This window comes from Meles meles, chromosome 1, assembly GCF_922984935.1.
Source record: "Meles meles chromosome 1, mMelMel3.1 paternal haplotype, whole genome shotgun sequence".
In the NCBI taxonomy this organism is placed as follows: domain Eukaryota; kingdom Metazoa; phylum Chordata; class Mammalia; order Carnivora; family Mustelidae; genus Meles; species Meles meles.
Window position 1 is genome coordinate 180,458,427 of NC_060066.1, and position 27,731 is coordinate 180,486,157.

A 27,731-nucleotide genomic window follows, 5' to 3' on the forward strand; every position below is an offset into this window, starting at 1 on the left:
TTTCAGAGATTTGGATCACTTTGAAAGGATGGGAGGAGGGTGGGTCTTTAGGGGAGAGCCATAGTCTGAATGCATTGCCCCAAAAGGACTGGAATGGTGCTTGCAGAACAAAACCTGAGGAATTTAGGGGAAGTGGAGATGAACTTGGCTTCTTTCCCTTCCCCAGAATGAAAAGTAAAGAAATTGCAGAAGTTATTCTAGGATCTGGGGGAGACTCCTCCATGCACGACAGCACAGCAACTAGGCAAGGATCACCCAACATCCTTCTCTCTCCTTTTTGCTTTTCAATAATTAGTTTCAGGCCCCGGGAAAGATAAGGACCAAAATATGGGCAGTTAGCTGGGGTTTAAAAGGATAATCTCCAAGAATTCATTCTCTGACATCAGGTACAGCCCCGCCTCAGACCTATCCCCTCCTGGGCCCCAGGTTGGCAGCTTCTGCGAATTCTTTCTTTGCTGTAATTCACTAGGGCTCTAGGACCCAGGCCCAGAGCCGGTCTCCTGCTCTCTCCTCAGGTCCCAGGAGTCCAGGGCTTGCTCTAAGGGAGGAAGGAAAGCAGCCTTTCTCTGGATCTCTCCCCCTCCCAGGACGTGGGCCCTAGGACCAAAGAGCCTCTGTCTTTCCCTGCCACACCCCCACCACCACCACCACTCATTGTAACCCAGACAAGGGGATTTCTTGTGTCTCGGCCTCTGGCAAGCATCCTTGTGACCAAATGGTGGAAGGTCTGGGGCAGAGTGGGGGAAGGGAAATCACAGGATCAGAGAAGACACCTCCCCCCTTTGGAAATTATGATACACCCCCAGAGCTCCCAGACTTCAAGTGTCTCCTTCCTCTGATTTCCATCAGCAGTAGGGAGAGAAGGGGTGTGGATGGGGGATCATCTGCATATAAAAGGCCTGTGGAAGTGGAAACCGAGAAGGTGTGGAGACACAAAGGCTGAACCTCCTGGCAGACAGATCTGGAGCCAGAATACAAGAATGAGGGCAACCCAGGGACAGGGAAAGACAGGGGGCCAAACAGGGCAGGCCAAATTTTGAAAGCCGGAGGTAGAGGGCCCTGCCTTTCCCTCCCTAAAAGCACAGATACAAGAGTGTCACATCGACAGGGGTATAGCCACAGAGGAAGTGAACCCTCTAGAATAAAATGAGAACACCCCATTTAAAAAGGAAGAATCTGGGGTGTCTGGGTGGCTCAGTCAGTTGAGCATCTGCCTTCGGCTCAGGTCATGATCCTGGGGTCCTGGGATGGAGCCCCGCATCAGACTTCCTGCTCAACCGGGAGTCTGCTTCTCCCCTCACTTGTGCTCTCTCTCTCAAACAAATAACATCTTAAAAAAAAAAAAAAAGTAACAATCTTTCTGAAAAGAAACACAAACCTCTGATAGTGAGCTTTCCTTCCAAAGGGTATGTTCCCACTTGCAAGAAGTAACAGTATGGAGAATAAACGGTATGGTCTTGCCTAGCAGCAGGGGCTCAGCCGCCGGATACTGGCCTCCCACCCCTGAGAGATGGTACAGAGGAAAGCCTACTCCATCCTGGCACGAAATGACATCACTCACCAGATAGGAAGGGATGGTTCTACCAACCCCAGAGACTTCTGGGAGGGCCAATCCATGGAGGGTTGGCCCTGAATGTCCATGTTCCTCCACGGTTCTCCATCTTGGCCAAGAGGGGGGCCAAGACTCCTAGATGTTGGGTGAGGTAATCACACCCCCAACTCTTCATCAGCAATCTCTTAGGCATCCTAAATCCCTCAAATCCTTACCTAGTTGCAGGAGGAAGGGGGGAGGCGTGGAGGGGGAGGGGAAGTTACTATCTTAGAGTCAAATGTATCTACGGAAATAGCTCTAGGGTCCCAATAATTGAGGGATAAAGGAAGAGCCTCCTCACGGTCCAGAAGGATGATAAGGTCAGATTTGCATGGTAACTGATTTTGATGCAGCCTCTTCCTAGACCCAGAATGAGGGAGAATAAATTTCCAGGGAGACCAGGGCCTAGCAATGAGAGAGCCGCAGGAATACAAAAGGGTGGGAGAATTACTATAAGAAGGTCACGTCATCCTGACACTGCCAGTACCAGTGGGTCTCAAAGCCCAGTTTGGCGCTCTCATCCTCTAGTGGCTCAGGAGGTCCACCTTGGAGCCCCTCCCCTGGGGGCTTCCATACAGCCCTCAAATTCCCTAGCCTGCTGGTTGTCAGGTCCACCTCAGTCCTGGCCCTGTCCCCACTGGGCCCTGTCCCCACTGGGTATAACCTTTGCCCAGTCTCAGGACGGGGAGCCCCAGGGGGGCCCTGTTCATCCAGCTCGCTGGGGACCACCGTGTCTAGGAAGCTGCCAATGGAGAGACTGTCCAGCCGGTCAGTGGAGCTGGTGTCCGGCAGGCTGTCCCAGCTGCCTCGCCTTGAGTGGTCTGGGCTCCCGCCTGTCAGGCTATATTGGCTGCTGGTGAGGCTGCTGCAGTGGCTGGTCACTGTCCCCCTCTCCTCCAACAGCCAGCGCACAGCCTCGATGCCCTCATTCAAGGTCAACAGCTGCTGCAGGATCTTCACATCGATGGCTCGCAGGTAAGCCTAGGGGAGTGGAAGAAGGAATCAGTCTAAGGTTCTGAGCCATGGGTTTCCCAAATGTTTCCAGGGGCCCCGCTTTCAAGTCCAACCAACCATGCTTCAAAGGCGAGAAGGTTGGGAACAGAAGCATGGCTGGTTTAGAGCATGGGGTCTCAAAGCAGACGGACTGCTGTTTAAAATCTCAGTTCTGGGGCGCGCCTGGCTGGCTCAGTCAGTGGAGCACGTGACTCTCGATCTAGGGTTGTAAATCCGAGCCCCATGTTGGGTGCAGAGATTACTTAAAAACAAAATCTTTAAAAAAAGAAAAAAATCTTTAAAAAAAGAAAAAAATCTCAGTTCTACCACTGATTAGCCAGACGACTGTGGGCAACTTTCTTACATTCCTTGAGCCTTAGTTTCCTTGTTTGTAAAACAGGGCTAAATTACTCATCTCACAGGATGGCCCTGAGAATTTGGAGATGCTGTTTATTGAGTACTCAACACAGTGCTTGACAAAGTCTCAGTAAACGTTTAGTATTGAAATCTGATCCTGCTAAGCTTTGAAATTAGGTAAGGTATTAACTACTGAAACAGTCCAGATTCAAAGAATAGCCTGCTAGGGAGCCTGGTGTTAATTACAAAGTAGGGCCAAAGGGAGGCAAAAGCTGGGAAAGAAAGAGGAAGAGAACTTGGTCCCCCAGTCCCTTCAGGGTGTCAGTAGCCATTGTTCAAAGGGTCAGAAGCCTGCTGGCTGGGGATTCGGGGATTCTCTCCACCACACACCTGTCTCCCTTCTGTACCGGGAGTAAGTCTGATTTTCCGGGGAATCTCCAGGGTCCCTCCCAGTTCAGATGCCCTAAATATCTTCCCCAAACACAAGTCTGAATCTGTCCCTTTCCTGCTCAAGAGCCTCTCCAGGCTTTGCATTCCTCTTGAAGAAGAAGATCTGAACCCTTCAGCAGCTGGGATTCCAAAGCTATCACAATAGAGCCCTTGTGCATCTCTCCAGCTTCACCTCTAGCTCACTGTCCCGGGAGACCCTGGTCTTGTCACACATGACTTTCTGATTGCGTTTTATTTGGTTTCCTTGTAATCAAAGTAATGGATGCCCATGGATTAAAGAGGCAAACGGTTCTGTGAGATTTATTATGGACGTAATAGGCCTGCACCCTAATCCTAAATCTCGCTTCCCAGAGACAACTATTACTCATTTTTTTAGCTGTTTATTTTGGTACTTACCGTCGAATCTCCAAATAACATGCTACTTAGTGACTTTTTTTTTTTAAGATTTTATTTATTTGACAGAGAGAGATCACAAGTAGGCAGAGAGGCAGGCAGAGAGAGAGGAGGAAGCAGGCTTCCTGCTGAGCAGAGAGCCCGATGTGGGGCTCGATCCCAGGACCCTGAGATCACAACCCGAGCCGAAGGCAGAGGCTTTAACCCACTGAGCCACCCAGGCGCCCTACTTAGTGACTTTTAAGTTTTAGGTGTTTTCTGTTGACTTCCCACATGATGGAAGGTTAAGGGTTTAACTCTCATCCTACTACCCATTCCTCTGCCACACAGACACCTTTCCCATCTTCCAGTTTTCCCAACATATGCAATAAAATGAGTTGTTGGGTGATTACCTTATAAGGATTTGGAAATGCTATTCACAGCTAAGTTGTACAGTTTACTATGGTTACTTTTCATTCCTTACTTCATGTTTTCCTTAGAATAATAATAATAATAATTTTTATTTTATTTTATTTTTTTAAAGATTTTATTTATTTATTTGACAAACAGAGATCAGAAGTAGGCAGAGAGAGAGGAGGAAGCAGGCTACCTGCTGAGCAGGAGCCCAATACGGGACACTGGGATCATGACCTGAGCTGAAGGCAGAGACTTTAACCCACTGAGCCACCCAGGCGCCCCAATAATAAAAATTTTTAAATGATTTTTTTTTAAGATTGTATTTGTCAGAGAGAGAGTGAGAGCATGCACAAGCAGGGGGAGCGATAGGCAGAGGGAGAAGCAGGCTCCCTGCTGAGCAAGGAGCCTAATGCAGGACTCGATCCTGGGACCCTGGGATCATGACCTGAGCCGAAGGCAGACACTTATTCGACTGAGTCACCCAGGTGCCCCAATAATAATAATTATTATTATTCCATAGAATTATGCCTTAGAATAATAGTAAACGATATATAGCATACCTCATATATTCCATTATTGTTATATCATTATTATTACTACAATATTACTCCTCCTCTTTTGCTTCATTTCCTACATAGTGATCAATAAGTCATCCCCACACCCTCTCCCAATTGTCTGATTTTTCCTCTCAAGGCATTTAAACATATCACATATTCTAACTATTGCTGGTTCTTAGAGGCAGCTCTTTAGGAGCCCTCTGATCAGCCCCAGTCTGAACCAGTTGCACAACCGTCCCCCAGGGATTCCCCCTTCACTAGCCTCCTGGGGTTCGTTTGCCCCTTTTCCCGAGTTGGATCCCTTGTTTCCTGGGTCCATGTCTTCTTTTTTCTTGGTTTACTCCTTCATTGTGTGTAGGTGCTTTTCCTCCAATTCCTCCAGTAGCTTCCGGAGAAAGTACTTTCTCCGGAAACGTGAAGCTTTACACGTTTTAAAATGCTGCTCTCCCCTCACACCACTGACAGTTTCTTGGGTATAGAATTCTAGGTAAAAAATAATTTTTCCTCAGGATTTAAGGCATTGTTCCATTGACTTTTCCCCCCCCCCCAAAGATTTTATTTATTTATTTGACAGAGAGAGAGAGATAATAAGTAGGCAGAGAGGCCAGCAGAGAGAGAGAGAGACAGGAGGAAGCAGGCTCCCCGCTGAGCAGAAAGCTCGATGTGGGGCTGATCCCAGGACCCTGAGATCATAACCTGAGCTGAAAGCAGAGGCTTTAACCCACTGAGCCACCAGGCGCCCCTGTTCCATTGACTTTTAATTTTCAGTGTCACACTTGAAAAGTCTGATGCCATTATGATTCCTGGTCGTTCATATGGGACCATCTTCCTATTCTTTCTGAAAGTTCTCAGGATCTTCTCTTTGGTCCCAGTTTCTAAATTATCCCAATAATTTGCCATGGTGTGTCTATTTTCATCCACTGAATTGGCCACTTGTTGGGCAATTTTAGTTTTTAAAGATTTATTTATTTATTTTGGGGGGGCAGGGGCAGAGGGAGAGGAGAACGGAAGCAGACTCCCCCTTGATCCCAGACCCTGACACAGGACTGCAGTAGGGAATGGGGGGAGAACATGACCTGAGCTGAACCCAAAAGCTGGATGCTCAACCGACTGAGCCACCCAGGTGCCCCATATTGGGCCCTTTTAAATTGGAGATACATGTCCCTCAGTTCTGGGAGATTTTCTTTATTTCTTTGGTGAATATTTCTCCTCCACTAATTTTCTACTTTTTTTTTTTTTTCTGGAAATCCTATTATTTGAATAGAGGGTGTCCTGGATGGATCCTTTTTTTTCCCCCCCTCTTCCATCTTCTATATTTGTTTTAGTTTCTGAAGTATTTCAATATTATCAATGCTTCTGTTGAGTTTTTCATATTTTCCTATCGTGTTTTTATTTCTAAGAGTTGTTCTAGTTCTCTGGATGTTTTCCTTTTAAAATAAAAAATTTTTTTAAAAGATTTATTTATTTGAGAGAGAGAGTTCAGGCACGAGAGAGCAGGGTGGGGTGGGGGAAGGGCAGAAGGAGAGAGAATCCCCAGCAGACTCCACAAGGAGCTCAGTCTCACAACCCTGAGATCATAACCTGAGCTGAAATCAAGAGTCGGATGCTGAATGGACTGAGCTACCCAGGCGCCCCTGAACACTTTCCTTTTTATAGCTTCCTGCGGTACTGCAATATTACCTCATCTTTTTAAGGATATAATTAATGTTTTGGGGTTTTTTTTAATTTTTTAATTTATTTCTTATTTTTTTATAAACATATAATGTATTTTTATCCCCAGGGTACAGGTCTGTGAATCGCTAGGTTTACACACTTCACAGCACTCTCCATAGCACATTCCCTCCCCAATGTCTATAACCCCCCTCCCCCTAATTAATGTTTTTTATAAGTTCTCATCTCCCGGTATTATCTCCATCTCATTCAAGGTGTTTTTTCCTGTTCATTTATGTCTAAATAGTCGGAGGGTCTCATCAGATGTCTTACAGTCTCTAGCAGCTGTTTATACTTCTGACTATACTTCAGCTTTCTAAAAAGCTGATTGCAAATTTTACATACGTACGTGAGGCTTGCCAACTCTGAGCCTCACTTGGAATTATCTGGCTGGGTGATTTGGGTTAGCCCTGCAGTCAGTATCTTTAGTATTTTTCTCTTGGGTTCACCATGTTCACCATATTCTACCCATCTCAAGAATATAATACAAGCAAAGCTGCCAAGTAAGGAGAAAGGCTGGAAGGGTATTTAATAACATTTAGTACATTTTTACTTAATCCCTCTTTTTAAAAAAGATTTATTTATTTGAGAGGGAGAGATAGAGTGTGCATGCAAGGGAGTGGGACTTGGGGGGCTAAGTGTGGGAGGTGGGGGAGAGGAAAAAAATCTCAAGCAGACTCCCCACTGAGCATGGAGCCCCACATGGGGCTTGATTTCACCACCCTGAGATCATGACCTGAGCTGGAATCAAGAGTTGGATGCTTAACCGAGCCACCCAGGCACCCCTATTTAATCCCTCTTGTTCTCAACTTGTTGTCTCTAATCTGGAGATATTTGGTTTGAGTTTTTAAAAAATATATAACAATTGGAGTGTCTGGGTGGCTCAGTCAGTTAAGCAGCTGCTGTCGGCTCAGGTCGTGATCTTGGGATCCTAGGATCAGGCCCCACGTTGGGCTCTCCGCTCAGTCAGCAGCGAGTCTGCTTCTCTCTTTCCCTCTGTGATCTCTCTCACTTTCTCTCAAGTAAGTAAATAAAATCTTAAGTATATGTGTGTGTGTGTGTATCTCAATTGATAAATGTTTATTAAATTATTCAGGACATAACTGTCTTACAAGTAGAATAATAACCAGAATATGACTAAGTATTTGTACATTGAGAAAAGTATAGGCACTGGAATTAAATAGGCCTGGATTCAAATTCCAGTTATGCCATTAACAAACCACAGGAAATTAGAATTTTTTTCCCTTTAAACCTCATTTCCTCATTGTAAAATGAGGATACTATCTCATTTAGAGGTTTATTTCAAAAAATGGAAGGAACATATTAACATGCACAGGATAGTTCCTGGCAGGTAATCAGTTTGTGAATGGTAGCTATGTGGCTTTAGATATTACTGTGGTCAATTTATTCACCATGGCATAAGCACAGAACAAAATTCTGTACCTGAAATTATTTGTGATTTTGGAATAATATCGCAACTCTAATTCAATTAAACAAATGATTATTTGGCACCTGGGTTGTCTAATAATAACAAAGATCATGAAGAAACTGTCCCTGCTTGACAGAAACTTGCAGTTTCAATAAGGAGATATGGACATAAATAACTGAAATACTACAGACTATGCAGATTATTAATGACATGCAATAAAAGATGATCTTCAATTATTTCGCACTGGGGAAATTTTTTTTTTTTTTTAAATTTGAGAGAGAGAGACAGAGAGTGCAGAAGGAAGGGCAGAGGGAGAAGCAGACTCCCACTTAGCAGGAAGCCTGACATGGGGCTCGGTCCCAGGACTCTTGGTTATGACCTGAGCTGAAGGCAGGCCCTTTAACTGACTGAGCCACTCAGGCACCCCTAAGTTTTGTTTTTTTATCTTTTAAAGATTTTTATCCATCCATTTGACAGAGAGAGAGAGAGACAGTGAAAGAAGGAACACAAGCAGGGAGAGTGGGAGAGGGAGAAGCAGGTTCCCCACTGAACAGGAAGCCTGATGCAGGGCTCGATCCCAGAACCCCGATATCATAACCCAAGCTGAAGGCAGATGCTCAATGACTGAGCCACCCAGGAACCCCAGGGAGGACAAATAAATTAACAGTGAAACCAACAGTCCTAGTCCATAACCAAACTAAATGGATTAAACAAAACTTCTCATACTAAAAATTCTTCTCCTGCTATATTGTCTCCTTCCTTTCTTCCCCTTCCTCTATTCCCTCTGTACAATTCTTTTCCAAAACTTATATCCCCAATCTTCTGTTAGGATAAAGAAGTGGCTGGCACTTGGTTGGCCAGTTAGAGAGGGGATCTTAGAGTACAATTTTTCGTAAACAGACATTCACAAACCCTTTGGTTTTGAGCTAAACACCCAATTCCCTAAACACTGGGTTTTTCCAACTCCTTGAAAGCTTTGAGTTTCTGTCGTGCAAATCGTGTTACTTTTTCAGCTTTCCTCGCTGCTGGCTTGGAATTCAGCTTTTTTCAGGTCCTCTAAGTTACCACTCTTCCTTCTGCTTTTCAGCTTCCAAAATTTTGTTCCTATCATCTTCTCTCCTACGTTTGTCATCATAATGGTTTCATGGCTTTAAAAATAATCCTTCTACTGGCTTTCTAGTGACATTTCAGAAGGAAATGGAGGTAAATGCATGTGTTCAATCCGCCATCTTGAATTAGAATTCCTGCTGACTTATTCATCCTTCAAGCCCCAGCCTCAAATGCCATTCCTCCTCTAGGAAGTCTTCCCTGCACTTCCTTAAGACAGAATTAATCCATTCAGTTATGAAACAATCTTTAGTGGTCTTTTTATAGGCATCACATTGTGTTCAAGGAAGAAAAGACACCATTTCTTAACCTCAGAGAAGTAGGATAAGACAATGATACAGGCACTTAAGACTCAGCATGGTAAATGCTAGGGGAAACAAATGCTATCCAGAGGGCCATGGCTATCTAGAGGGCAATGACCCAACCAAGGCAGGTAAGAAAATGCCTCCTACAATAAGGCACATGAGCTGAGACATAAAGGTTGAATAGGACTTAGTCAAGTAAACAGTGGAGAGAGGCATTCCAACTAGAGGACTCAGCATGTGTCCCCTCCAGTTCAAAGTGGCCTTTCCATGAGTGCCCGGCTGGCTCAGTTGGTAGAGCATATGACTCTTGATCTAGGGATTGTAGATTCGAGCCCCACATTGGGTGTAGAGATTACTTAAAAATAAAATCTTTTTTTTTTTTTTTTTAAGATTTTGTTTATTTATTTGGCAGAGAGAGCTCATGTAGGCAGACAGAGAGGGGGAAGCATACTTCCCGCTGAGCAGGGAGCCCGAAGCAGGCTCGAACCCTAGACCCTGAGATCATGACCCAAGCCAAAGGTGGGTGCTTAACCAACTGAGCCCCCAAAAATAAAATCTTTAAAAAAAGAAGGAGGAGGAGGAGGAAGAGGAGGAGAAGGAGGAGGAGGAGGAGGAGGAAGCGGAGGAGGAGGAGTCTCTCCAGAGTACAAATCTGACCACGTCACTCTTTAATGAAGACTCTTCCAAGAAGCCCACCCTGGGTTCTAATAACACTTATCATCCTGTACCAGAGTTATTAGTCTGTCTCCCTCCTGTGAACTCAGCCTGTAAGCTCCCTGAGAGCAGTCCTACACAGTTCACTGGTGGCACTTAACCTCAGACTGGATAGGTCAGATTCGGCTTTGTGATTCTCTTGCCTTTACTATCCTTGGCCTCTCTGGTGGTCTCCAGGATTCATCCGGTTGAGTTTTACTGTGTTGATGGGAAATGAATCTGAGAACTAGATTCTATAGTCCTGTAACAGTGGGATTCCCTGACTGTGACAGCAACACTTCCCAAAATAGAAAAAAAGCAAGGCTTTCTTGCCAGAAAAAGAAACACTAATTCCATACCGCCTCTTTGGAAACAGAAAGGGGATAAATCCTCAGGAGAGATGCAGCCTCAAAGACCACTCCAACCCAGTTCTCTTCCCAGGGGGATTCAGGTGCCCCGCTAACCCTCTTAACAAAGACACACCAGACTCTGCCCAGCCCTGGGGTCACAAGTGTGGCTTCCTCATTGCTCAGTCCCAATCAGGCCCTGGGGTAAAGCCCGGAGATCCCACTGCCCTGCTCCCTGGCCCTGGATTGAGATTCTTAGACAACTGTTACTAGAACTATCTGATCCCACAAGCCCCTGCCCCCTCATCCTCAAAGAGGCAGAAAAACGGAGGCCAACAGAAAGTCAGGGCTCTGCTCAAGATCTCAAAATGATTCAGGAGCTGAGCCAGAACTTGAACCCATGACTTCCCCTTCTTGCCTAAAGCTTTTTTTAAAGCCAGCTCTGTGGGTGTGGGTTGTCCGCAACAACAGTTTTTTGGGTAGGAGGATCAAGTAGGGAAGGTTTCCATTGTTTCCCCTTCCCACAAATCCCAGAGTCTGGCTGGTTCACTCAACCTGTGAGAGGAAGAGAGAACCAAGAGGAAAAGAGCCTAGAGGCAGGAATAACCTTGGCTTTAAGAGCAGGCCTGGCCCCGCTCTGCAGGATTGCTGGGAGAGGGACAGTTGAAGGACTGTGCTTAGAGAGCTTGGACCTGTTCTGCCACCAGTGGCTTCAAGGGAAACCCTCTGCCCAGGCCTGCGGCTTCCCTTCACCCCCCCCCACCCCCAGTGGGCAGGGCTGAGTACACAAAGACATCAATGACATCTTGGCCAAGGAAGGAGAAAGGAATCCGGGTAAGGAGCGCTTCCCTGTTCTGGCCCCCAGTAGGTTCCCTCCTGTGCGCCTTTAATGGGCAGCTTAGGGTCCCATACCAGGCGGTCAAGAACACAGAGACCTAATCAGAAGTTAAATGAATGTACGCCCTTAAAGTTTACAAACAGCTAATCACCATCAAAGGCAAAAGAATTAGAGTCAGAGAAAAGGCATGGCTTCTCCACTGGCTCCCTGTGTGAGCCCAGCTGAGCCCCTTTAACACCTGCAAGCATACTTCATCTACAGGACCGCTTTTCTCACTTCAGTGGCATAAAATGTCTTTAAAGCATCTGGCACAAAGCACATCTCAATGGTAAAAATGTAAAGTGCAGGCAGATCATCTGAGTTCAAAGCTTGGCTTTGCTTTTTACCTTTTTGTATGACCTTGGGCAGTTACTTAATCTCTTTGTGCCTCAGTTTCTTTATCTATTAAATATCATTTGCTAATAGGGTTACTGTGAGGATTAAGTGAGTATTTTGTAAAGTGCTCAGCATGATGCCTGGCACCACTCTGTACAAAGAAGCGAAGCAAGCCCCTCCCTTAGGTGGGCAGTCACAGCCCTGCTCTGAAGAATCTGGCATTCACCTCCAACCTTCAGGGCCAAGTGCACACATGGCATTTAAGTTCTTCCCCCATGGAGCCTTCCCTGATCGCTCTGCCCAGAAGGCTCTCCTCCCTGCCTAAGAGCCCCTGTGCCCTCCTCTGTTCTCTCACAGCCTAGCTAGGCAGATGGTGGGCTCCAGAAAGACCTATTAGCTGACACACTCACTGTGGCCTCCTGGTTCTGAGCCAGAGGATTCTTCAGTTCCCCAGAACTGGCTGCAAATTGGTGGCAGGTGTAAATTACCCCCTTCACCGGAACCAGTGCCTTGGGGAGCCTGGGCAGCCCCAAATGCCTTCTGGCTCTGAATTTAGACCAGCAGCAACAGGGGAGGGAGAGGGGGCCTATTTCCTTCTCTTCTCCCCAAGAAGGAATAGATAAGATGCAAAAATCCTATATACCTGGGGAGCTCAGAGGTGATGGAGCCAATAGCGATGGTGCTGCTACTCTGACCGCCCAGGTTCTAGGGACTTCCAAGTACTTTATGTGGGGGGTTGGGGGAGTTGGGGAAAGGGAGGATGTTTTTGGTAGCCCTAGACCAGGTGTTTTTCACCCTCATCTCTTCTGTGCTGAAACCTATCATGAACACCCAGGTCTCAGGCGAGCAAACCCTGGCCCTGTGTGCAGAAGGAGAAGAAACTGAGGGCCCTATAATGGTGGGCAGGGCATAGATGGGGCGGGGGGGGGGGGGGGGGGATGAGGAGGGTGCAGATTTGTGCTGTGCTAGGTTTTCAGTGCTTCCCTGCCTCACCTCTCCCCTCCCGATTATCTGGCAGGAAAAACTTCCAAGAGCTAGTGCCTCCCCCCTCAAGTCTTCAGGACCCACTCACCCTTGGAGGGGCAATTAATGGACCCCAGGGTTTAAGGATTGATCTGGAAGGAATCCTGAGGAGTTAGGTAGGGAATTCTAATTCGCTCGTCTCCAGTCCAACTCTGGAGGCATAAGTCTGTCCCTTCCAACCCTAGCTGGGGACTCCGTCCTCCTGGCCCATGGAACCCACACTCACCAGCTCCATCCTCAACGCCATGATCTTGTCCCCCAGGCTGTGGCCGTGGCCGGTGCTAGGCGCCCCCGAGAGCAGCAGGGCGCCGGAGGTTCCCGGCTCCCATTCGCCTCGCAGCCCGCGGAGCAGCCCTTCAGGGGTCTTCCTGCCCACCTTGCCCTCCACATCTCGCAGGTCAGGCGTCTGGAACTCCGCAGTCCCCTCCATGCGGGCCTATGGCTGAAGAGGACTGGGCCACCGGACGGCGGGGTCTCGTTCCCGGGGGTCCTCCTTTGCCCGCTGCGGGTGCGGAGCGGAACCGGTGGCTCCCCGCCCGCGCTTCGCGGGGGCGGGCGGAGGGTGCCGTAACACTCGGAAAAGCCGCGCAGAGCTGTTCGTGCGTGCGTGCGCGTGTTTGTTCGTGTTCGTGTGTGTGTGTGTGTGTGTTCGAGTGCTGTGCACACAATGTCTGTACCTAGAATGGGTGGGGCTGGGCGATTTGTACTTGGATTTGCACTTGAAGGAGCACTAGGAGAGTTCAGTGCCTTCTCCCTACACTGACAGCTGAGTCTAGCCAGTCACACAGCAGGCGCCCGATAAATGTTTGCTGAAAAAAGCTAAGCATCCTCAGGGATATGGGAGTTTAAGGAGCAGTGGTGACAGAAGCTGTAGAGGATTTTGAAAGGCTTCCTGAAGTAGCGGGGCTGGGTGTACAACAGTGGTTAGAATTTAGCTAGCTATGGACACACACACATACACTTTCAGTGTAACCACTGGATTTATTTTTTTTTTTTAGTTTATTTATTCATTTATTTTGAAATATTTCTCTACACCCAACATGAAGTTTGAACTCAGCCGGGAGATCAAGAGTTACATGCTCTTCTGACTGAGCCAGCCTGGTGCCCTGCCCCTGAGTTTAAATAAAAGTAGAAAATAAGGTTCTTCTAGCCAATGAGAAGCAACCAGTATTGAAGATGAAAAGGTCCACATGGGCCAGAACATGCTTGATCCTGTAGACTGACACTTTTTTTTCTTCTAAGATTTTATTTATTTATTTGAAAGAAAGAAAGCACAAGCAAGGGGAGGAGCAGAGGAAGAGGGAGAAGCAGGCTCCCCACTGAGCAGGGGGCTCTCTTGATCCCAGAACCCTGGGATCACCACCTGAGCTGAAGGCAGCCACTTAACCAACTGAACCACCCAGGCACCCCTAGACTTATGCTTCTTAAGCTTGACTGTGGTTATGAATTTTCTGCAAATCTTGTTAAAATGCAGACTGTGATTCTGAAGATCTGGGATGGAGCCTGAGGTTCTTTTGTAACAAGCTCCCAGGTGATGGCCATGCTGCTCGGCCAAGGACCATACTTTGAGTAACAAGGTTATAGAAGATGGTTCTATGGTGCTTGGATTATATTTTGTAGGCAATGGGGAGCGATGAAAAACTTTTGTTTTGGCTTGATTTGGATGTTTTATCCAAGTAATTCCAGCACAGGGTCGCAGAAGGATTTACAAACGTAAAGATAGTTAACTTGGTCTATCATTTTCCACCCGTAGCCCCACTCCCCAGAGGTAACCACATTCAACTACTTTTTTCTGGTGTTTATACGTATAACCCCACATACACTCATACAGGAGTGTATAAATTAATTAATTAATTAATTAAATTTATTAATTTTAAATATTGTCTACTGACTTCTATTATGATAACTATGATTTATCTCACACTCTGTGCTTCCCCTCTCCCATTGGCCCTATATATTTCTATCACTATTTTTAGTTCATTTAATGGTTACCTCTGTAATTTTAAGTAAAGGATTTCTCCTTAGTGTCTCTCAGTCCACAGAAGGGCTATCAGAGGTTAAAAAAACAGATTTGCCTTTTTGAAAAATTACTCTGGATTTTGCAAGGAGATACGATTGGAGGGGTACAAATCTGGAGTCAAGGAAACTGTTTAGAAGGCAAGAAACTGAAATGGCCTGGACCAGGGGCTGTTTGTGAGGTTGGAAAAGAGGCGAGAATGGAGAACTCTTAAGGAGATAAGATTGACAAGACTGGTTATATTCACTTAATTATAGTGGCATTCATGATGGCTTGTTCAAGAAAACAAACGATTCCAATAAATATTATGGAGAGTCTACTATTTGCTAGCCAGTGTGTGTGGTACAGAGAATACAGTGATGAGCAAACAGACCTGGACTGGTTCCTGGAGAAGAAAATTCAAGGGTGACTCTTAGTTGTTTAGCCTGGTGCCATTCAAAAAGGAAGGGAACCCAGAAAGAGGACTAGGAGTGGAAAGAGATGATCACAGCAGGGGTTGCACTGAGTTGGAGGGGTCTGTGAAGATGTCCAGCAGGCAGGTGGACCCAGGTCAGCCTAGAGCTCAGGAGAAATGTTAGGACTGCAGATACAAGTGTAAGAATCTAGGCGGTTAACAGGTCAGGAGAGTGGATAAGATCTTCTGTGAAGAGGGAGACTGGGCAGCAAAGATCAGGGATGAGCTCTGAGCGACATCTTTTTCAAATGCTAATAAAATGTGCTGGGTTTTCTTCTATTCTCTAATACATACCTATTTGGAAAAATCACCGCCCCCCCCAAAAAAAACCAGTAAAAATCACCCATGTTAACATTTTGGGGGATACCATCCCACCATTTAGGAAGCAGGTGGAATATGGAGAGCTCAAAAAAATCTAACTGGTCTTCTGGCTTCTTCCATTTCCTTTTAAAAACATTCTCCACAAAACAGTTAAGTTCCTGTTAAATAGGACTATATCACTTTTCTGCTTAAAACTTCCCTGTCTACCCACTCACTTCAGATAAACATCACCATCATCTAGAAACTTGTTAGATACGCAGTATTCTGCTCTGCCCCCTCCCCCCACTATTGAATGGAAAACTCTAAGAACAGGGCCTAGCAATTTGTGTTTTAAGATGCCCTCCAAGTGGGGCACCTGGGTGGCTCAGTGGGTTAAAGCCTCTGCCTTCAGCTCAGGTCATGGTCCCAGGGTCCTGGGATCGAGCCCCGCATTGGGCTGTCTGCTCAGCAGGGAGCCTGTTTCCTCCTCTCTCTCTCTGCCTGCCTCTCTGCCTACTTGTGATCTCTGTCTGTCAAATAAATAAATAAAATCTTAAAAAAAAAAAAAAGATGCCCTCCAAGTGATTCTGATGCAAGGTAAATTTAAGAGCCACTGTGTTAAGCTAAGTTCTTTGTATGTATTATCTCATTAAACCGTCAGGGCAAATCTGTATTATTCTTGTCAGTGTAGGGGGAGGGGGTGTTGAGAGAGGAATGGAGCTGGGATATCTCCGTTTGAAGTCCAGCTCCCAGCTTTGTGACACTGAATCTCATTACTAACAGTACCCATCTCATGGGATTGTTGTGGAATTAAACGAGGTGGTGTAAATAAAGTGCTTGGAACAGTGACTGGCATAGAGTAAGCATCATATAAGCATACCCCCATTTCACAGATTAGGAAATCCAGGCTGACACGTTAAGTGACTTGCCCAAGGTCTAGCGTAGTGGTAGAATCAGATTTTTAACTCTCCTTAGCCTCCCAAGGCACACCCTAGACCAAGGTGCAAGCCTTGCCGAAGCAAGGGAAGCGGGTAGCTGTGCCCGAGCCTGTAGGCCCTCTGACCCTGGCATCCCGAGTGGTCTCATCCAAGGCTCTAGGCTCTAGGGTTCGCCATCCATGATGCTGGGGGCCAAGGCTAAGTAGGGGGAGGGGCTGCTGCTGTCTCCCAGCAGCCATCCCGCGCGCCAGTTGCGAAGCTGCCGGGGGACTGAGTATTCCGAGTGCTCGCCGGCCGCTGACACCCGCCGTCATCCTCGTCGCCGTCGTCGTCGTCGCCGCCGCCGCCGCCGCCGCCCTAAGCACCGCCCGCCGCCCTCTCACCCCGCGGCGGCGGCGGCGGAAGCGGGGAGGCGGGGCGGACCCGGCCGGGGCGGGGCCGCGAGCGGCATGGAGGAGGCGGAGGCCGCGGCGCGCCGGGCAGAGCAGTGCGGGCCCGAGAGGGGCCCGAGCGGGGCCCGGGCCCCCTGAGCCGTGAGTCCTCCTGGGCGGGGCCGGGACAGGTCTCCCGAGTCCTCAGGCGGCCCCGAGCCCTGGAAGGAGAAGAGCGGGGCCAGATAGGAAAGGGCGAGGGCGCAAGCAAGCGGGTGGAGGATTGGGGGCCAGGGTTGGTGGGGGGTGGTGTTTGTGCCCTTTGCCCACCCCCAGGACCGGGAAGCCCTGGGGCTTGGTCTCTTTAGGGGCTGCTGAACATTGAGAGCCGATTACTTGGCCTCTGCTCTGGGGGCCCTGGGCAGCTCTGCCAGTTACCCCAGGCACTCCAGCCCCAGGGGAGTTTCCAGGTGACCCGACCCCTCTGAATGGCTCCTTTCCAGAGCAGTTGAGCCACTTTTCCCAGATCACACAACCTGGATGTCTGCAGGAAAGAGTTGCTGGGAAGTCCTCCCTGCTCTCCCCAGAAGGCATCAGACTTTGAGAGGTACACCCTAGTCCCTGTGACTCTCTGGTCCTCTCAGATTCCTGAAGGCATGGGTTGGCCAGGACAGTGGTGACTCCCCAATCCGGCATGGACGACTGGAAGGCCAGCTCCCTCATCAAGCCCTTTGGGGCTCGGAAGAAGCGGAGCTGGTATCTTACCTGGAAGTATAAACTGACCAACCAGCGGGCCCTGCGGAGATTCTGTCAGGTACAGAGCTGTCCCAGCGCCCCTGGGGGCTCCCTCCCTGCTTTACCCTAGCCTACACTATGGGCACTGGGACCTACCTTGGCTGTTCCCAACCCTGGAAGGAGGCAGCAGGTTCCTAGAGAGGAAACCTCTTTGTGTCATGCCCCTCCGAGGTGGTGGTTTGGGCCCAGAGTTCTGGAATCAGAACTCAAGTACAAACCCCTAGGCTTCTGACAGAAACCTGAAGTCTAATCAGGAAGGCTTTGCTCAGGGGCACTCACCTGTCAGGCCGTTAGAGCTAAGACCCAGGTCTTCTGATCCCCAGTTTGGTTCTCTGGGATTGGCTCCATCTGTGGGAACTAATTGTGGAGGGGACCAAGGAAATCAGGGCCTCAAATGGAAGAATACAGGAGCTCTGGGTAGGGAAGGCCCTGATGAAGAGAGAAGGGTCAGGGCTGGTTCCCTGGAGGAAGTGATCTTGAAACTGGACCCTGGTTGGGGAGAGTAGAACTGGGTGGACAGAAGGAGGAGAGACAGGCCTCAGGCTCTCCCTGTGTCCTCACTGCAGCCAGGGGCCTTCCTTTCAGGAAGACCCTCAGTGATCTGGAGGGGCACGCCTCCTTAGTCATCTTTACCCCTCCCCTCAGACAGGGGCAGTGCTTTTCCTACTGGTGACCGTCATCGTCAACATCAAGTTGATTCTGGACACGCGGCGAGCAATCAGCGAGGCTAATGGAGACCCAGAACCAGAGCAAGACTATGGTGGGGCCAGGCTGAGGATGGGATTGGCTGGTGGGATGAAGGATGGGGTGGGGGTGGAAGTCCCCTATGATCTCACAGCTGAAATGGTAGGCAGATGCCAAGGGGTGAGACTCTGCTGGAGAGACTATCTCCATAACCTATCGCACCCCCACAGATGAGGCCCTGGGCCGATTAGAGCCCTCACGGCGCAGAGGCAGTGGTCCCCGACGGGTTCTGGATGTGGAGGTGTACTCAAGCCGCAGCAAAGTGTATGTGGCAGTGGATGGCACTACGGTGAGTGGGCCACTGTCTGGTGTAGCGGCCCTGTATTCTTCTCAGGGTGTGGTTCCCTGGCTCTGGGACCCACAGCCTGGGTGGGTACTGCCTGTCTTGACATTTTTAAGCTATGTAGCTCTGGAGGCCTCGGTTCCTTATCTGTAGGCTGGGACTAGTGATTTTAACTTGTCAGGATTCGGTGAAAAGTGCATGAAATGTGTTACATGTAGTGGGATCTTATAAAAAATGAGCATTAGCAGTAGTAGGCAGACAATTCATTGATTTATTTCATAACTGTCTTCTGGTCCCTTCTTTGGCCTGGGCCTTGTCTGGGGCATTGGCTCCACTTTGAGGGGCTCAGTCTGATGGATTATGATATCTCCAGCGTGAGGAAGAGACATTCAAGGGCTCTAAGAGCTTGAAAGCCATGGAAAGGAGGGTTGTAGAAAGATCTGGTCTCTTTTTTGATGGGTAAGTTAAGGAGGTTTTCTGGAAGAGGTGGCCTTCAGGCCGGATTGGAAAAGAGCTGTTCACGGAAGCACAGGCAGGAGGGAGGTTTCCCACAGCTGGTTTTTTGAGTTCCTGTAAGACAGAGAGGTCTTGAATGCCAGCGTGAAGAGCTGGGCTTGGTCTCTGCTGCCCGGTAGGTGCTGGAGGACGAGGCTCGGGAGCAGGGCCGCGGCATCCACGTCATCGTTCTCAACCAGGCCACGGTGAGGTTCTAGGGGCGGGGGGGCCTGGAGGGCTGAAGCTGAGCCCTCCTTGCTGGTGACATTAACTCACAAGAGCTATGTCCCCCACCAGGGCCACGTGATGGCAAAGCGTGTGTTTGACACGTACTCACCTCATGAGGATGAGGCCATGGTTTTGTTCCTCAACATGGTGGCACCTGGCCGAGTGCTCATCTGCACGGTCAAGGTCAGTGACTCTGCCCCGATCCCTTTGTCTGTGCCCCCAGCTCCAACTGTGCTCATGGCCCTGGGTTCTCTACCCCTAAGAAAGCATAGTGGGAGGAGCCTCTGGAGGAAGGTAATGCATGTTCCAATCTTAGCCTTGTCATTTATATTCAGCAGGTAGTTATTAAGCACCTACTGTGTGCCAGGCACTGTTCTGGGTGCTGGAGATACAACAGGAAACAGCCTTTATGGAACTTACATTCCACAGGGCAAGATCAACCACAAAAAAGCCCAGTACACTGATAATGTCAGGAAACGATAACCTGATGAAGACAGTAAGGCAAGGAAGATAGAGTTATGGGTGATTCCTTTTAGAAAGAGAAGGTCTCTGTAAGGAAGTGACATGTAAGCAGAAAGCGGGAGGAAGTAAGGAGAGGGCCCAGCGAATACCTGGAGGAAGAGTGTTCTTGGTAAGAAGATGGTGAGGGCGCAGGCCCTGAGGAGGGAAGGTGGTGGCATGCTTCAGGAGCTGCAGGGGTGCCCGCGGAGCTGGAGATTCAGGGAGGGGAGGGGGGGTGGGAAAAGAGGGTGGAGAGGTGCAGATTGTGTGGGATCCTAGTAAGGATTAACTAGCCTGGTGACCTTGGATGATTCTCAGAATCTCTCTAAGCAGTCTTCTTATCTGTGAAAGGAGAGTAACCTCAGAGGGTTGTCCTGACTGTTTAATGAGCTAATGTAAAATAAAAGGTTTCGCATGGTGCCTGACACAGAGTGAGTGCTCCGTGCAGCCAGGTCTCCCAGAAAAGTGCCAGTGAGGCTGACTGCCTTCCCTGGTCTCCCAGGACGAAGGCTCCTTCCATCTCAAGGACACAGCCAAGGCTCTGCTGAGGAGTCTGGGTAGCCAGGCCGGCCCTGTCCTGGGCTGGAGGGACACGTGGGCCTTCGTGGGACGCAAAGGAGGTATGGGCACCATAGGCCATCCACCCTGTAGTATCAGGGGCCCGGAAGGAGCAGAACCCCAAGAGATGGGGTGGGGTTGGGGCAATAGGAGCCGGAAGCGGTGGGCTAGATGAAGATGGGCAGAGAGCCGGGAAGAAGCTTGAAAACTGGAGCTTGGGCCTCTGTTGCACCTCGTTCCTTTCCCCTGCTAGGTCCTGTCCTTGGGGAGAAACATTCTAAGTCACCTGCCCTCTCCTCCTGGGGGGACCCAGTCCTGCTGAAGACAGATGTGCCGCTGAGCTCAGCCGAAGGTGGGGTTAGTGGGGACTGGGCTCCAGGGCAGTGCCTGGGCTGGAGGCGGGCCTTGGGTCCTATTTATGAAGCTTTATTTTCTTGACTGGGTGCCTGGGGCTCTGTAGACCACACTAGCCTCATGCCCCCTCACACGTCATCCCATTGACCCCATCCCTCTGTCAGAGGCAGAGTGCCACTGGGCAGACACGGAGCTGAACCGTCGCCGCCGGCGCTTCTGCAGCAAGGTGGAGGGCTATGGGAGTGTGTGCAGCTGCAAGGACCCCACACCCATCGAGTTCAGCCCTGACCCAGTGAGTGGGGCCCGAGACAGGAAGGTTTAGACCCCTTCTCCTCTTGGCAGGGAGATCTAGGAAAGAGCCAGGCTGGGCTCTGCCGATCCCAGCCCGAGAGGGAACCAGGACCTGGGGATTTACCTTGACTCGGAAAGATCGGGGGAGGGGAGGCATGTGAACAAAGGTCTGGAGTTGGATTTGGGTTGGTCCAGGACAGGGAGGCCCTCTGCCATTTCCCTCTCTACTCTGGAGTCGCCTTCTCTCCAAAGAACTCTTCCCTAGGTGGGAATCCTGGTTTGAAGAGGGAGTGAGGCAAGAGCTAAAAGCTGTTTCTCCCTTAGCTTCCGGACAACAAGGTCCTCAACGTGCCTGTGGCTGTCATTGCAGGGAACCGGCCCAATTACTTGTATAGGTGAGCCTGGGAGAGGGCCGTTCAGTGCTGAACGGAAGGGTGCTTAGCACGGGGGCCCTCGGGCTCATTGGCCTGCAGGAAGAACTCTTGAGATGGGAGGAAAGGCAGCAGATCCTAGGCCCATTCACCCATGTGGGTGGACAGGGGGAATGTGAGCCCATGTGTTAGCACAGAGAGACCCTGAGTTGAGGGGACAGAAAGGCCTAACACATCCCTGGGCTCCCCAGGATGCTGCGCTCTCTGCTGTCAGCCCAGGGGGTGTCTCCCCAGATGATAACAGTTTTCATCGATGGCTACTACGAGGTGAGTGGGGTTTGGAGGCTATGGGAAGAGCAGAGCCCATGGCCGTGGGCGCGGGGTAGCAGTGATTACAAGAGAGAGAGCCCAGGCAAAGGCTGTGCAATATGGACGGCTTGGCATGGCAGAGCCTGCAAGGTGGATGGGGGGCAGGTGGTTCACATGGTGACCAGTAGCCATGCCTCCCAGGAGCCAATGGATGTGGTGGCACTGTTTGGTCTGAGGGGTATCCAGCACACGCCCATCAGCATCAAGAACGCCCGTGTGTCTCAGGTACTGCCTAGGCAAGGATGGAAGGGGCAGACGCCTTACCCCACCGTCCACCCCAAAGCTCATATGCCCTCTTTCTACTCCCCACCCAGCACTACAAAGCCAGCCTCACTGCCACTTTCAACCTGTTTCCCGTGAGTAGTAAGGACAAAGCCCTCGGGCCTCGGGTGGGAAAACATGGGTGTAAAGTCTGGTCTTAATAGACAGCAATCTCTTGCCCTCTCTGGGCCTCAGCCTCCTGATCTGGAAAATGGGGGTAGTGCTGCCTGAGAAGTGAGATGGGGGTGGAGGAGGCACAGGATGGGAAGGGCCCCCTTGGGGTCATGCTGTCCCCCACCTCTCCCTGCAGGAAGCCAGGTTTGCAGTGGTTCTGGAAGAGGACCTGGACATTGCTGTGGATTTTTTCAGGTGAGGGGAGTGCCACTCCGTAAATGCCTCTGTGAGCTGCCTCAGGCCTCTTTGCTTAACTGGCTTTCCAGGGAAGAAGGCAGTAGGGTGTCTGGGAGAGCTGTGTGGGAGAAGTCAGCTTGAAAGTGGGGGAAAAGCCTGAGCACAAAGGTAAGATGGCAGGTATTGGGGTTGGAGTAGAGTGTAGAAAGGATGGGTGAAGACAGTGGGTATCTGGGGGATGGGAGGGGATACAAAGGCATGACTCCTGAGTCCCATCTCCAGCTCTTCCAGCATCACTGTGTGACTGTGTTTGTCCTTGCCCTTCCCTGAACCCCTGGACCCTGCCTCTCTCAGTTTCCTGAGCCAGTCCATCCACCTGCTGGAGGAGGATGACAGCCTGTATTGTATCTCTGCCTGGAACGACCAGGTAAGCCCAGGGGACGGGGTCAGCTGGGGCATTGGTATAAGCCCCAAGCTAAGACCTCCCACTGTGGCTCCCCTCTGTGTCCAGGGATACGAACACACGGCTGAGGACCCAGCGCTGCTGTACCGCGTGGAGACCATGCCTGGGCTGGGCTGGGTGCTCAGGAAGTCCTTGTACAAGGAAGAGCTTGAGCCCAAGTGGCCTACACCAGAAAAGGTGCCCTGGAAGGGTAGGGGGAGTGGACTGGAGTCCCACCCCCCCCCCCCACCCCCCCAGCCTACTCCAGACCTCTTCATCTTCATCCTCTTCCGGGCCTGCAGCTCTGGGACTGGGACATGTGGATGCGGATGCCTGAACAGCGCCGGGGCCGAGAGTGCATCATCCCTGATGTTTCCCGGTCCTACCACTTTGGCATCGTTGGCCTCAACATGAACGGCTACTTCCACGTGAGTGGGAAGCGGGGTGTTGCGGAGGCAGGCACCGTGTGATAGACGGAGCAAGTATGTGGACTCCGGAGCCATCCCAGCTCTGACACTGACGAACCTTGGGGAAAATCCCGTATCCTCTTTTGCCTCAGTTTCTTGATTTGTAAAATGAAGATAAAAATCCTACCTACCTCGTTAGGTTTTGAGGTGATGAGGTTTAAATGAGTTACTATATGGAAAAGGCTTTGGACTGCAAGCATTATGTAAGGACTAGCTAGTATTATTTTTATTATTACTATTCTTAGTGCCAGACTGCCAGTGTGGGGAGGGTATTTCTGCCACCAGACACTTACACAGCCCTGCCAGCTCTGCCCTCTCCCGTCCTTGCAAATGTGGGGGCTCAAGCCTCCGCCTGAAGTGAACAGGGATGTCCCCAGGCCCCCACGCCTTACCTGGCTGTGTCCGAAGAGCCACTCACCAGTTATAGCAAGAGTATGCTTTGAGACAGCCCGGCCCAAAGGAACAGATGGACAGCTTGGAACCTCCGAGAAGCCAGAAGGACCCTGAGAGACTGGCTTATACCAGACCCCAGTCATGTCCTAAAGAGGGGTAGGCATTTACCTGAGGTCACTGTCAGTACCTTAGTCACAGCACTGTCCTCCCTCTCAGCACAGCCTGGTCTTTTGCCCACCAGGCTTGGTAGGGCCTGTTCTGGCTTCTGGGGCCCTACAGCAGCAGACCCCAGGACAACTCCTGGGAGCAGGGATTAGCTCAGGGGTCAGTAGCACGAGCTGCCGGTATGGGCCTGAGCTCTCTAGCAATGGTGGAGCCCAAACTAAAGCTAGTAAGAGCCTGTCGAGGATGTGGCAAAGAAGAGGATGGGGAAGACAGGAGAGGCTGGGAGGGGGCGGGTTAGAGGGACCTCTGTGGGTCCAGAGCTTCATCTGTGGGCCTTGTGGGTATGTGGTCAGTGGGCAGGTGTGGGTCTGACAGTGGAAGGCCTGATGCTTACCCTTACTCCCACTGCAGGAGGCCTACTTCAAGAAGCACAAGTTCAACACGGTTCCAGGTGTCCAGCTCAGGAACGTGGACAGGTAGGGACTGAGGACAGGGCAAAGGGGAAGATGTCTAGGAGCCTTGATGACCAATCCCCAGTATTCCCTTCCTGCCGTGGGGCCTTTTTTTTTTTACCCCCAGCCCTGCTGCCACCCAGTACCCATGTGATCCCTTGCCTTGCCCCTGGAACCTGAAGGGTGACCCCTTCCCCTGACCCATTTTTCCTTCTCCTTCAGTCTGAAGAAGGAAGCTTATGAAGTGGAAATTCACAGGCTGCTCAGGTATGGCCTCTGCCAGTAGGGATATATGGCAGGGAGTGAGGAGACAAATACTGGGTGTCTTGGCTCCATAACTTTTGGGGCCCACTGCAAAATGAAAATCAGCACTTTGTTCAAGGATTAAGAATTTCAAGACAGCAATAGCAGAGCGTTAAACTAAGCATGGGGTCTTAGGGTACCCACCTGTGACACAGGCTCTGTCTTGGCCTTTCTCCCCTACACCCTGCTACAGTGAGGCTGAGGTTCTAGACCACAGCAAGAACCCTTGTGAAGACTCTTTCCTGCCAGATACAGAGGGCCACACCTATGTGGCCTTCATCCGAATGGAGAAAGATGATGACTTCACTACCTGGACCCAGCTTGCCAAGGTGCCCCACCAATACACCCACCCCAGGCTTACTCCTCCCCACCAAATATAGGGAGCCTTTGTTCTGGGATCATTTTTTACTCTTAAACCTTTTCTTCATACTCTGGGAACCCCTCTTCCAACCCCTTTGTCCAGTTCCATATTCTAGAAGATGCTACATCTTGCAAATTGAGGAGACTACTGAGGAGGGGTGGGGGGTTGGACCAAGGGTCCTCAATGCCCCCCTCCCCTCAGCTCTCTGACCACTGCCTCTCCCCCTACCCCGCTTTTACCAGTGCCTCCATATCTGGGACCTGGATGTGCGTGGCAACCACCGGGGCCTGTGGAGATTGTTTCGAAAGAAGAATCACTTCCTGGTGGTGGGCGTCCCAGCCTCCCCCTACTCGTGAGTGACTCTTTTCTGCCCTGGGAAATGGGAGACTAATGGGATTAGAGGACATAGCTCATTACCTCTTCCCTATACATTTTCAAATTATCTTCCCAGGGTGAAGAAGCCACCATCAATCACCCCAATTTTCCTGGAACCACCCCCAAAGGAAGAGGGAGCCCCAGCAGCCGCAGAACAGACATGAGACCTCCTCCAGGACCCTGCAGGGCTGGGTACTGTGTACCCCCAGGCAGGCTAGCCCTTCACCCCATCCTATAGGATTTTGTAGACACTGGTAGGGGTCTGGGTTGGCTTGTTTTTAACATGAGACTTAATTACTAACTCAAAGGGGAGGCTTCCCCTGCTCCAACGCCCCTGTACCTGAGTTGGAGGTCTATTTATTTACTTCCCTGTTGGGAAGGGCCAGGATAGTACCTGGGAATCATTGGGGTCCCTGGGCAGCTGATCCTGCCCTTTGCACACTCCCTCCTCCCAGGCCTGGTTCAGAATCTAACCTATTTATTGACTGTCCTGAGGGCCTTGGGAACAGGCTGAAGCCCAGAGGGCCTGGATTCCTTTCTCGGCTGGGGTGCTGCCCTGGGGATGGGGCTGGCTCTTACTCAGGAACCTGCTGTGCCCAACCCACGGACAGGCCCGCTGGGGCCCGGCCTGCTGCCACAGACTCACTCAGAGACCCTCAGACACGGAACCAGGCGTCTTCTCAGCCTCCCCTTTGTCCAGATTTCCAAAGCTGGATAAGGTGGTCATTGATTAAAAAAGGAGAAAACCTCCGGGGTTGTGTTTTATGATTATGTGTGAGGTGGTTTGGGGTGGGAGCATTTGTGTGAGAGAGAGAGACAGAGAGAGGAGAGTGAATGGTCACCATAGTTTTCCTTACTGTCCTCCACAGGGTTTAGCTTCCTTTGGGGCCATTTGGCCACCAGGGGATGCCCAAGTCTCAAACTCCAAGATTTTTCCCTAAGCTCCACCTTAGGACAACAGAGCCTGACCTTAGCCCCACCCTACTTGGGGCTGAGCTTAGAACAACAGCCACCCCAAACCCCTTCCCTACGGACCTTTTATCTCACCTAGCTTGTCTGGGCAGGTACCTATCCCCAAAGATGGAGCAGGAGAGCAAAAAGAGATGCTTGGGGGATGAGAGAGATGATGGGAGAGCAGGTGAGTCTAGTGGGGATTGAAAGGAAGGTTGTGGGGGGTGGATGGAACTAGGCTGGCATTATTCAGGAGGCTGAGTCTGGGTTGCAGATAGAGTTACAGGAGCGAGGATCTGTGGCCCTCAGGGTACTCCGTGTGCAGGTTCCATATCTAGGCATTTTTCTGGAGAAAAACCATTGTTTTCATCAGATTCTCACCTAGCCAGTGACCCGAAGAGATGAGGAAGATCTAACTTAGATAGCCCTGGAAGCACAAGGAAATGAATGCGATTATCTAGAGGTAATGGATGAGAAAGCACTAAGGCAGGATCAGGAAGCTGAGTATAGAACACACCTCCTGAGAAGGGGTCAGCCTGCAGAGTCCTTTCAAGGTGAGCCTGGTGAGCTCCTTATAGAGAGCCTTGGCCAGGGAGGCAGGAACTGTCTAGAACCCCCACCTTTTCACCAGCTCCACCCCTCCCTCCCCGACTGGTGCCTGGAACCCAGCTCCCTGATGGCATAGGTGGCACAGGTGGTGTGTTGCTTGGACCATTTGTCGCCACCCTGACGCCTTCAGTGTTTACTGGAGATAGGGAAGTGCTGCAGGTGCCCCAACAGCCAGGTTGAGGGGAAGTTAGCCCATGACTAGGCAGAGTCCCCGCCCTGGGCAAACAAATCCCTTTCAGCCTCCGTGTAGGCACCTGGTGTGTGAGAGAGGTCAGGTGCTGAAGCGGGGAGAGGGACTAGTGGCGGGCGACTAGTCTCCCTGCCAGCCCCCCACCCCCAGTAGGCTCCTGATCTAGGCCTCAGACTAGCTCTCAGGCACTGTGTATGGCCCTGGCCAGGTTGTTCTTCCTTCTTGGGCTCAGCAGGGGATAGTAAATAGTTCTGGGCTGCCCTGGAAAAGCCAGGGAGGAAAAATCAGGGGTCAAAGGGAAGCAAGGAGGAGCACAGTCTGCCAGCCTGGGTCTTGTTGGTCATAGCCTCCCTCATTCGTGCTATCGGTCCTGGTTCAGCAGCTATCAGATCTATGTCAGATCTTCTGGCTTTCAAGTAAATCTGACCCCATGCCAGCCAGGACCCCAGCAGGCTCTGGAATCAGACAGCCTGGGCCCAAATCAAGGCTCAGCTCTTCAAGGAAGGTTGTAGATGTGGAATAAGTCACTTGGGCTTTCTAGGCCCAGTTTCTGGAGCATGGGGTAGTTAAAATTAAATAAGAGATCAGATCTGTAGAGTCCCAGAGGCAAGCCAGAACCAAGAATAAATAAAGTTCTTTCTAAAATCCCCAAGGCAGGGACAGGTGTGGGGTTTTGCCCCAGTGAGAAGGGTGGACAGCTTGGATCCTCTGATGGCAGCTTCTGGAGGACTTCCAGAGCCTAAGAAGTGACCCTCTCCCATTGCCTTGGCAGTATTTC

The 27,731-nt window shown here is 50.3% G+C and overlaps 2 protein-coding genes across 2 annotated transcripts; one reads left to right on the top strand and one right to left on the bottom strand.

The window, feature by feature from the left end:
• Nucleotides 1-1,319: 1,319 nt before the first annotated feature.
• On the bottom strand, nucleotides 1,320-13,178 carry LURAP1 (leucine rich adaptor protein 1). The gene is made up of 2 exons (XM_046019781.1): nucleotides 12,791-13,178; nucleotides 1,320-2,572 (listed from the first exon to the last, which is right to left on the bottom strand). The coding sequence occupies exons 1-2, from the start codon at nucleotides 12,992-12,994 to the stop codon at nucleotides 2,042-2,044; spliced, it is 735 nt and encodes a 244-aa protein (XP_045875737.1). The 5' UTR covers nucleotides 12,995-13,178; the 3' UTR covers nucleotides 1,320-2,041.
• A 3,513-nt stretch (nucleotides 13,179-16,691) lies between these two features.
• On the top strand, nucleotides 16,692-25,953 carry POMGNT1 (protein O-linked mannose N-acetylglucosaminyltransferase 1 (beta 1,2-)). Its single transcript, XM_045978266.1, has 22 exons — nucleotides 16,692-16,806; nucleotides 17,289-17,458; nucleotides 18,085-18,199; nucleotides 18,354-18,472; nucleotides 19,102-19,167; nucleotides 19,259-19,372; nucleotides 20,193-20,310; nucleotides 20,502-20,600; nucleotides 20,767-20,894; nucleotides 21,218-21,288; nucleotides 21,516-21,591; nucleotides 21,775-21,858; nucleotides 21,948-21,989; nucleotides 22,205-22,263; nucleotides 22,600-22,672; nucleotides 22,757-22,885; nucleotides 22,990-23,115; nucleotides 24,124-24,188; nucleotides 24,387-24,431; nucleotides 24,661-24,796; nucleotides 25,071-25,180; nucleotides 25,280-25,953. The coding sequence occupies exons 2-22, from the start codon at nucleotides 17,339-17,341 to the stop codon at nucleotides 25,365-25,367; spliced, it is 1,983 nt and encodes a 660-aa protein (XP_045834222.1). The 5' UTR covers nucleotides 16,692-16,806; nucleotides 17,289-17,338; the 3' UTR covers nucleotides 25,368-25,953.
• The last annotated feature ends 1,778 nt before the right edge of the window (nucleotides 25,954-27,731 follow it).

Excerpts from the sequence above, each read along its gene's own strand:
- LURAP1 (XM_046019781.1), bottom strand. The coding sequence starts at position 12,994 with ATGGAGGGGACTGCGGAGTTCCAGACGCCTGACCTGCGAGATGTGGAG. Across the intron at positions 2,573-12,790 it reads TGGCGTTGAGGATGGAGCTG|GCTTACCTGCGAGCCATCGA; the intron begins GTGAGTGTGGGT and ends CCACTCCCCTAG.
- POMGNT1 (XM_045978266.1), top strand. The coding sequence starts at position 17,339 with ATGGACGACTGGAAGGCCAGCTCCCTCATCAAGCCCTTTGGGGCTCGG. Across the intron at positions 20,895-21,217 it reads TCGAGTTCAGCCCTGACCCA|CTTCCGGACAACAAGGTCCT; the intron begins GTGAGTGGGGCC and ends TTTCTCCCTTAG. Across the intron at positions 22,886-22,989 it reads AGTGGCCTACACCAGAAAAG|CTCTGGGACTGGGACATGTG; the intron begins GTGCCCTGGAAG and ends CCGGGCCTGCAG.